At 48.3% G+C, this 9547-nt stretch overlaps 1 protein-coding gene across 1 annotated transcript in view; it reads left to right on the forward strand.

Moving 5' to 3' along the window:
* Positions 1-906: 906 nt before the first annotated feature.
* LOC103608631 (endoplasmic reticulum-Golgi intermediate compartment protein 1) overlaps positions 907-9547 on the forward strand; it is a gene marked incomplete at its 5' end in the record, with an annotated part of 21122 nt that continues 12481 nt past the window's right edge. Inside the window, 3 exons of the mRNA XM_008593042.1 lie at positions 907-967; positions 5462-5562; positions 7798-7920. Of these exons, the coding sequence (XP_008591264.1) occupies positions 907-967; positions 5462-5562; positions 7798-7920 (285 nt within the window). The remainder of the gene's footprint in view (positions 968-5461; positions 5563-7797; positions 7921-9547) is intronic.

The raw sequence follows: 9547 nt of genomic DNA on the forward strand, positions 1-9547 counted from the left end.
CCTGCTTCCTCTCTGGGGCCATGTGGGCCTCTGCTCCTCAGTCTCCAGGCTCAGGCTTGGACAGGCTACATGTCCGATTAACTTCCTGCTTTCCTCCAGATCTTAATGTCAGTGTCACTTCCTCCAGGAAGGCCTCCAGAGTGTCTAGCTCAGTGGCCCCTGTTGACTGAGCCTATGGTGGCATGCTCCATGTACCTGTGTGCCTTGTCCTGCTCTATATGCTCCTTGAGGCTAACCTGTTTTCCCGTCATCCTCTGAGAAGAGGTGGGATGAGGCTTTTAGCCCCACTCTACAGCAGCCCCTGCTGGGGGGACACAGCACAGCCAGCTGCCAGGAAGAGGGGTCTCTTCACAGACACAGTAGGAGGCCAGCGGCTCTAAGGCACCCCCATCTTGGGCTTTGCTAGGGGCCTTTCAGAGGGTTGTGGGGTTCTCAGGAGGAGCCTGCTGAGACCCAGAATCCACCTTTACTTGAATTTTCTATTTGGCTTAATGCTGAGAGTTTAGCCTTAGGAGTCAGGCAGACCTGAATTCAGAGTTTGGCTTAGCCAGCTGCAGGACACTAAGCAAGTACTGGTGCTTCTCCAAGCTTTGGTTTGCTTTTCTGTAAAATGGGCCCAACAATACATCATTAGCGGCATTAAATGAGATGACATGAAGTGGCCAGGACAGAGTGGCACACAGTAGGTGCTCAAAATGGGAAGCAAGCTAATGTCTACTGTGTGCCAGGCCTGTGCTGTTTCTTCCTCCCCACAGCTTCTCTACAAGACAAACCCTCCTGGATCCCCCATTTACACATGAGTAAGGTTCTTGGAGCAGGTGGCACCTGGCTGTTCTCCCACAGCCAGGGCCAGGCCTGGAGGTGTCAGCGTCCTGGGCACTGTCCCCTCATTGTGCTTCTCCACAGGTCCAGAACGTTCACGGAGCTTTCAACGCTCTTGGGGGAGCAGACAGACTCACCTCCAACCGTACGTATCCCAGCTGGAAACAGCCTTCTCCTCCAAGTTTCCTGAAAGGGGGAGCTCAGAGGGACAGGAATGCTTATCATACACTTGCTCCGAGGCAGGGAAGTTCACGCTCCATTCCCACAGCCAGCCTGTGAGGAAAGTGGAATTATTCCCATCTTATGGAGAAGGGAAGAAAAGCAACTTGTCCCCAGGGAAGGTATGTGGCGTCCCTTGGCACGTCATGCGCGCTCAGTGGATACCAGCTGTTGTTATTGCTGTTATCACCACTGCCACATCATTGTTCGTCGTTGAGATAATCACCTAAGATCCCATAGGAAGTGAGGGCAGGGCCAGAATCTATTCTGGCTCTAAGTCGCACTGTGAGTACAGGTCCGTAGGTGGCCCAGTCAGGTCTGACCACGCAGGCACCTCCCCGACCCCTCCCATCAACAAAGCCTCCTCCTGCAGTCCTTTCCCTCAGCCCAGATTAAAGAGGTGCCACATCTCCACAAGCAGGCAGAAGAGTGTTTTCATGTGTGCACACACACCTACCCACACGTGTGCGCACATGCCCATGGGGCCCTGGGATGTGCACAGAACAGGCCTGAGAAGCCTGTCTGCTCAAGCAGACCCCCCTCCTGCTGGATCCTGCTGGGCAGGCTGCCTTGACTTTTCTTATTTCCTCGCCTGAGCTCACCTTTTTTCACCCGTATGGCTTTTCTTATTATTTCCTAAAATACATTTGCTCTCCCACAGTTGGGAATCCAAGCAAAAGAAAACATCCCTCCATGACCTGCCCTTTGACACAAATCCAACTTTTCATTTCACTTTGTCCCTGTGAAATCCTTGTCTGTGAGCAGAAGTCCGTTTTGTTTTTCCAAGGCTTAGTTAGCAATTTACCTTCTGATTTTTGTACTTGGCATTGTTATATAACCACATTTTTATACTTTCCAATTATAACAGAGGCACAGTTGCTCATCGTAGCTCTGCTGTGCTTTATTCAGGCATGGTCTTGTTAAAAATGTCCGTTGTCTCTAGTTTTTTACCATTACAGGAATGAGTCTGATATGCTTGCTTTACATGATCCAGCTGCTTTCCAGCTGGGTGTGTGTCTGTTCATGCTGCCTCCGGCAACGGACGAGTGTACAGCGGTACCTCCTTTCTGGTGGATAGTGCCTCCTTGTTTTGATGCAAATGTCCGGTTGTAACAGAGATGGATAATTCTTCATACAGTGGCATAATCAGTGTTCCTGTGTGAGGGTAGCGTGTTGTCCCAAGGTGGCCATTCACAAACACCTGCCATGAGGATGGACCCTCAGCTGCTTGACACTGGAAGAAGATCAAGCCAAGAAGGCCCCAGAATGTCAGAGCAGATAGACAGTGTGGACGGGCTGGCTTAACTGGAGAGAAAAGAGTATTAGATCAAGCAGTAGACAGCCAGGGGTAGGGCTGGCTTTTATTTCCTCAGCTCCCAGGCTCAGTCCCCCCACTGGCCCTTTGCCTTCACAGGTCCCTCTGTGCCCAGGTCTTCCGATGGGGGCTTCTTCTTGTCATTCAGGTCTCAGTTCAAATGCCACCACCTCAGAGAGACCCTCCCTGACCGCCATATCCAAAGTAATCCTCACTCCTAGTGACAAACCTATTTTTCTTCCTAGCACATCCCACTCTCTGAAATGTTCTTGTTCTTGGCTGTCACTCCAACTAGAACATAAGTTCCGTGAACTTGGGGACTTGGCCTTGCCCACTGTTCTGTCCCCAGGACCCAGCCCAGTACCCAGGGTTTGGTAGGTGTATAATCAATGGTAAGAAGTGATGAGCGGTCACACCCTGGAGACCACTGTGGAAGAGCCCCTGCCACATGGTCGTGCGGTGTGGTGATGAGGACCGCGGACTCCACAGCCCCACTCCACCGTTTCCCAGCCCTGTGGTCTGGGGAAAGTCATTTAATTCCTCCTAAGCCTCAGTTTCTGCATCCCTAAAGTGGGGAGAATCCTCCACCTTACAGCCTTGCCATGAGGATTAGTGAAATGCATGGAAGGGGTTTAGAACACGGCCCAGAACACAGTGAGCACTCAGTAAATGTTAGCCATTCTCCTCGTCGCTGTCAACAGCTACCTTCAGGAACGAGACTCCCTAGAGCAGCATCTAAGGTGAACCTTTCTTATGTGGAATTGTGTCCTGAATTGTGTAACTGGTCCTGAATGGTGTAACTGGAATCAAAACAAACTTGCCATATATACATGGGCTACTGGTTTAAAAATGCAGATTCAGAGCGCCCCCCCCAGGGTTGGGGTAGGGACAAAACAAGACTGATCAAGTATTGGTGGTCGCTGAAGCTGGGAAGTGGCTACATGGGAGTTTGTTATATGGTTCCTTTATTTTTCTTTATGTTTGAATTTTTCCATAATAAGATGTTTGGAGGGAAGGAGGGAGTGAGGTAATGGAGGGAGAGAAGCTGAAGGGAATGTGGGCCTGCCTGGACCAAGTCAGAGCCAGCAGTCCCTAGGAGTGGTCAGCTAACAAGGAATCCACGTGGGTGTATTTAAGGACAGTGTCTCTAGTGGGCCTTTGGCAAATTGTATCAAACGCCTTAAAAATGGCCACTGACTCATAGAAGAGTAAGCGAAGGAAATAATTAGGGGATTGTACAAAGATCCAGGAAAGTCATATTCATTGGGTCATTGTTTATGTGTGAAAACGAGGAAGTGCATCAGTGTTCAGCCATAGGGGGTTGGTTGAGTATGTCACACATGCCCACATCATGGGATGCATGCAGCTACTGACCATGATGTATCAGGCCGTCGCTGGCAGTCAGGCAGCAAACATGCATTGAGCACCTAGTATATGCCAGGTGCTGGGCTAGGTTCTGGTTCTAGGAGGTGAATGAAACAGACTGCAATGCTTACATTCTGTGTCTTGGACCTGAGAAAATATTCATGATATTTAGATATAAGGAAAAGGTACAGTATGATCCTGTTTTAGGAAAACATAAATATTTGTATAAACATGAGTTTGGAAGTTTATACATGAGAATGTGAATCACAGTTTTCTGAGTATGGTAGATTTATGGGTGATTTTAATTTTTTCCTGTGTGATCACCTATGTTTTGTATTCTAACAAAAATAATACAGGTGTGATTTTGGTAAGACATTCATTTCAAGTGTTTAACCTGGGGCAGTGGGCATTAGCCCGGCCCTCAACCCATTGAGTGGGATTCTCTAGGGATGAGGTCCAGGTGCCTGCCTTTTAATTCCAGGTGATTCCAGTGCTTCTGACATCTTAGAACTGTTGCAGTGTTGAACAGAGGGGTGTTAGGGTCTTCATGAACTTGGCTCTGAGGCCCCAGGGCTTTTCCCGGGTTTTCAGAGGAATTAACTCAAAACAATTCAGGAAGCACAGTCCTTTCCTTACTGAGATGTGGTGTTGGCAGGAAGAGGCAGGGTGGGGTGTGCGTCAGGGCCATGAATACCGTCCATCTCCCCAGCCCTGTTAGAGAAGATGGGTCCAAGCACTCAGGACTGACTCGACTATGAGACCAGGACTAGAACTCACAGGCCTAAATTTCTGTGTTGTTGTAGCTCTGTAGTCCCTGACCCAAGATGGTAGAAGGTTGGTGAGCTTCTCTTAGCATCCCAGAAGGCCCAGGAGAATTCATACCTTTCCTGGGTGATATTTGGCAGCTTTGGGCCAGCATTCAATCAGCCTTGTGTTTGATTCCAGTTACCTCATGCTTATCTGTAGCTGATTCATCTGTTCTTCCATTCATGCCTCTGTCCAGTCATCCTTCTATCTGTTCATTCATTCAGTAAGCATTTGCCACCGTCCACTCTGTACCAGGCCCTGCGCAGGGCTCTTGGGACACAGAGATGAGTAACCGCCATCCAGGAAGAAGTGATCTGCCATTAATTGAAAATGAGGAAAGAAATCAATCAATTCTTCATAGATGTACTTTTTCTGGTTGGTGGGCTCTTTTTACAACTGAAACTCAGCTTGTTTTCAGAGTAAAAATATTCAAACAATACCAGAGGGTTCACAATGAAATAGGATCTTTCCCTAATCCTGTCTTCCTCCCCAGAGGCTAAAGCTGCTCATAGTGTTTGGGTATCTGTCCAGATGGTTCTTCTATATATTTACACACAGAGAGAAGGTATCTTCCCCTGCCCGCAATTCATGGAAACATGTTGTACATCCTGTCTGTAACTTGGTTCTTTTCACTTAACCATAACCCTTGGAAAGTAGCCTCTCCCAGCATCTGCTGTTTAATGGTTGCCCTATTGATGGACATTGGGTTGTTGGCAGAATTTTAATATTCTATACAGTGCAGTAGTAAATATCCTGGCAGGTGGATGCTCTCAATTCCTGGTATTCAAGGGGAGAAAATAAAGAGGGGGTGTGAAAATGTGAATGAGCCCCTGACAATGCCAAGCAAGTTTAGGATTGAAATGACATAGAAAGAGCTACCAGCCAGGCAATCTCCATCCCCCTTCTTCATTTTTCTGTGTATCCTTCTCACAGCCCTTGCCTCCCACGACTACATCTTGAAGATCGTGCCCACGGTTTACGAGGACAAGAGTGGCAAGCAGCGGTACTCCTACCAGTACACAGTGGCCAACAAGGTGCGCGGGCAGTAGCTGGGCCAACCTGTGTGCAACTGTGCCCTCTGCTGGCAGACAGCAGAGGTGACAAGTGGCTGCACCCGTGAGATTTGTGCTGCTTCCTTTCAGGAGGACTTATGGATGGGTAAAGAAGACCTGTCAAAGTGGTGGTCACAGAGTCAAGGGGAGAAAATCAACTGGGATATAGAAAATCAACTATATCAACATATAGATATATATGTTTGAGAAGGCAGGCGGCCTCCCCCAGGGCTGCAAACATCTCAACAGCTCTGTATTTGGTCCCAATCCTTCAGACTCAGAACCCTGATTGGGCAGGCACACAATAGATGCTCCTGCTCTTGGGGCACAAGCACTTTATCCAAAATCACGAGGCTGGTGAATCACACCAGGATGGCAATTCATTAACAACTGTTGATTATGAGAGATATCCCAGGACCCCAACACTCAAAGTCATGGGGAAGTAGGCAGGCCTCAGTGGGAAGCAGAGCATGGTCAGAGTCAGCAGAACAGGATGACCAACAGTTAGCGGTGTCAAACTGAGGCAGCCTCAGGCTTCTCTGGAGATGCCCCTGCCAATGGGACACAAATTCTTGAAACCTACTGATTGAGATTCTGCCACAGATGCTGATGGGTGGGTTTTTTCCATCAGGGCCTGAGCAGACAGAGCACGGGTTCTGGACCACACTTCTACTTCAAATCCCAGCTCAGTCACTCACTAGCTATGGATCTGGGACACGTCAAGTAACCACTGTGTGCCTCGGTTTACTCGCTTGTAAAATGGGAATGGTTTCCACTTCATAAGATTGCTGTCAAATGAGGCAATATTTTCAAAAATGCTTAGCCTACAAAGAAGGCTTTGGGTAAATGATACTGCTGCTATTTTTCACTCTTTTTCTCTGTCCCTCAGCTCTGGGCTCTGACCCAGACAGTCACCCTGCGCCATCAGCCCTCCCTAGAGAAAGCTGATCTTTCTTTGCTCAAGGCTTCCTCCCCCAAGGCTTTGGCAAGGGCCCAGTGGCCAGAAGAGCTTGCTCAGCAATCTCTGTGGCTTTGGCTCCAGACTGCCCTGTGAGCAGGCAGCAACAATGCAGCAGGAAGGAGGTCAGGCCTCAGTGTTATCCTGAAAGTAGCCAAAAATGCTCAGGTCTAGCATTTGGGATTGGGGGTACCATGGTGGTTCAGTTTGGTCTCCAGTTTTGTAGTCCAGTGAGACTAGCTCAGAGATTTTTAGCACCCCAAAGTGACCAAACTGGAGAGGTTTCATGCGCCATCATCGCAGATCCCTAAGTGTTTTTAGATGGAGAAACTGAGGCCCTGTGGGAGCAAGGGACTGGCCCAAGGACACACTGTTAAATCAGCCCTTAGTGTCCTTTTAGTTCCTGCTGTGTACGTTCTGAGGAAAGTGTATGGCAGGGCTGGACCCTCTGGCTTTCCAGTTCTGTGTTCTTGCCCCCTTTGAAGAAGCTAGCTCACTCACACAGACTCAAAATTGGTACAGCCACTCTGGAGATACACTAACCCTTGACTCCAATCAGGGGACTTGTGAGTGAATGATTTTACACACACACAGCCGTCGGGACTCCTGCTTATCTGTCATGTGGCTCAGAATGTCTCCTTGGGAAGTCTTCCAGATTCCCCAGGGGAGAATTGGTCGTTCGTTCACGGCCCCCTCAGTACTCCATGTCTCTGTCTTACACACATAATTTGCAGTGTTAGGAGTATTTTTTTATCTGCCACCTTCTCCAAGCTGTGACCCCCTCTGGGAATGGAGCAGGGCTTGCTCACCTCAGAGACCTCAGCAGCCAGCACAGCAGAGGTGATCAGCAGACCATTGTTGAATAAATGAGTGGCTTTTGCATGGCCCAGCCGTTGAGGGGGGAGATGGGCCTTTACTCAGACTGAGCCAAAAATCACACTTTTCCTTTTACATGTCTGCTTTCAGATTCATATTTCAATTCTGGTGCAGCTTCCAGCTCACACGGTCAATTTCCAAACAGCCGGAAGGGTCAGAAATGCCCCCAGCAGCGTGGCTTATCCAGATGCGGATGGCAGAGCTTAGGGTCTCTGGGGAAAGGGTGTGAGATGAGGGTCCGGTGGAGTCTGGCTCCCTGGGGGAGAGAGGGAAGAAAGCCCTCTCTGGAGGGTTGCCAGGGGGACTCTCTGCAATCCAGCTCCCACCCACCTTGAGACAGTTTGTGCTTCTGATTCTCATGCCCGCTCCCTTCCTCTATCCAGGAGTACGTCGCCTACAGCCACACGGGCCGCATCATACCTGCCATCTGGTTCCGCTACGACCTCAGCCCCATCACGGTCAAGTACACAGAGAGACGGCAGCCGCTATACAGGTTTATCACCACGGTGAGTGGCCCAGGGCTTGGGGCTCGGGCCAGCCACCATGTGCCTGCTGTGGGCTCCCCTCTCTTGGCATCTCTCCCCTGTTCTCCCCAAATCAGGACAAAGCCTGCAGGGGTAGGGGCTAAGGCAGAACACAGGAGTCTTTGACCTCCAGGATGCTGAGAAATGTTGTCAGAAACACATCAGTACCATGACAGAAAATATTTTGCAGGGGGAATGCCACTAAATTCATTTAATTCCTGCAGGAAATCTCTGTATGGTTCCACTAGATGTTTATGATTTTTAACAGTTTTTTTTATTTTTATGGAAACTACTCTTAGCAGGGTTTATCCTTTTCTGTGTAAATTTTACAGTGAAGATTTAACTCATTTTTTTTTCCATGATCAGTTCTCAATTATAGCTGCTGATATTGTCAGGGTTTTTCTTCTTTCCTTCCTGCCTGTTCTCTTTTCTCTTTCTTGCCATTGTCTCTACCACATCCAGTTTTCTCTGGGGCAGCTTCAAGTGGATATCAGTTTTCTTTTATGCTGATTATTTCTATCAAGTATACTGTTTTCTGGCCTCTCATCCAAAATGTTCTTGGAGTCAGAGCAGGAGGGTCAGAGTGCCCTGTTTCAGCCAAGAAGCTCAGGAGATGTTCAGTAAGCCAGAGTCAGGTGAGGTGGAAGAGATGGGGTGATTATCCCTACCTCACAGATTTGGAAACTGAGGCCAAAAGAGAAATAAAGCATTGGAAGGCCCTTATGCTTTTATACCTCTTCATACTTTTAATAATGGTTTTAAGACTGGCCAGTTTCCTCAGTTGGTTAGTGTGGTGTTGGTAACACCTTGGTCAAGGGTTTGGATCCCCATACTTGCCAGCTGCCAAAATAATAATAATAATAACAATAATAATAATAATAATGTTTTTACATCACGAGTATGGTCCTGGCTCTTTCATTTCCTGCTGTGACTAGGTCTGTATTAGTCAGGACTCTGTTACAGAAGAGACAGAACCACACCTCAAGCTGGCTTGAGGAGTAAGTAAGCTTCAAGCATGGCTGGATCCAGCCACAAATGTTGTCAGGAATAGATCTTTCACCATCATTTGATCTGTTTTCCTCTGTACTGACTTTGTTCGCAATAGAATTTATCAGTAAAAATAGCCTCTTTCTCGGTAATTTGATCCCAACTCCTAGATAGGATAATGTTCTCATTTGCCCATCTCAGGTCCCATGTCATCCTTGTGGCTTGGGGAATGGAGTGCTCTGGTTGGCTAGGCCTAGGTCTTGTGCCCCCTGTGGAGCCAACCCCACCCAGACCACAAGGACAAAGATTGTGAGGCATGAGTTTCCTCAAGAGGAAAATCAGGGGCCAGTTACTAGAAAAGGGAGGAGAGGAGGCTGGGAGGCACAGTGCTCACATGTCTGTGACAAGGCCTCTGTCTTCTAATCTATGACAGTCCCTGCTGCTTCTACCTCCCAGAGCCTTGTGGGATGCAAAGGAAATTGTGAAAGGGGACACACTTTGCAGACATGAAAAGCCAGGTGTACGCAAAACGTGCCATAAGTCTGGTCTTATGCGAGCCTCAGAACAGCTTCTTGCTATTCTCTTTATATAAAAACTGGAAACTTCTGTTTCTGTTGAACAG

This window comes from Galeopterus variegatus, unplaced genomic scaffold (genome assembly GCF_000696425.1).
Source record: "Galeopterus variegatus unplaced genomic scaffold, G_variegatus-3.0.2 Scaffold8648, whole genome shotgun sequence".
Taxonomy (NCBI): Eukaryota; Metazoa; Chordata; class Mammalia; order Dermoptera; family Cynocephalidae; genus Galeopterus; species Galeopterus variegatus.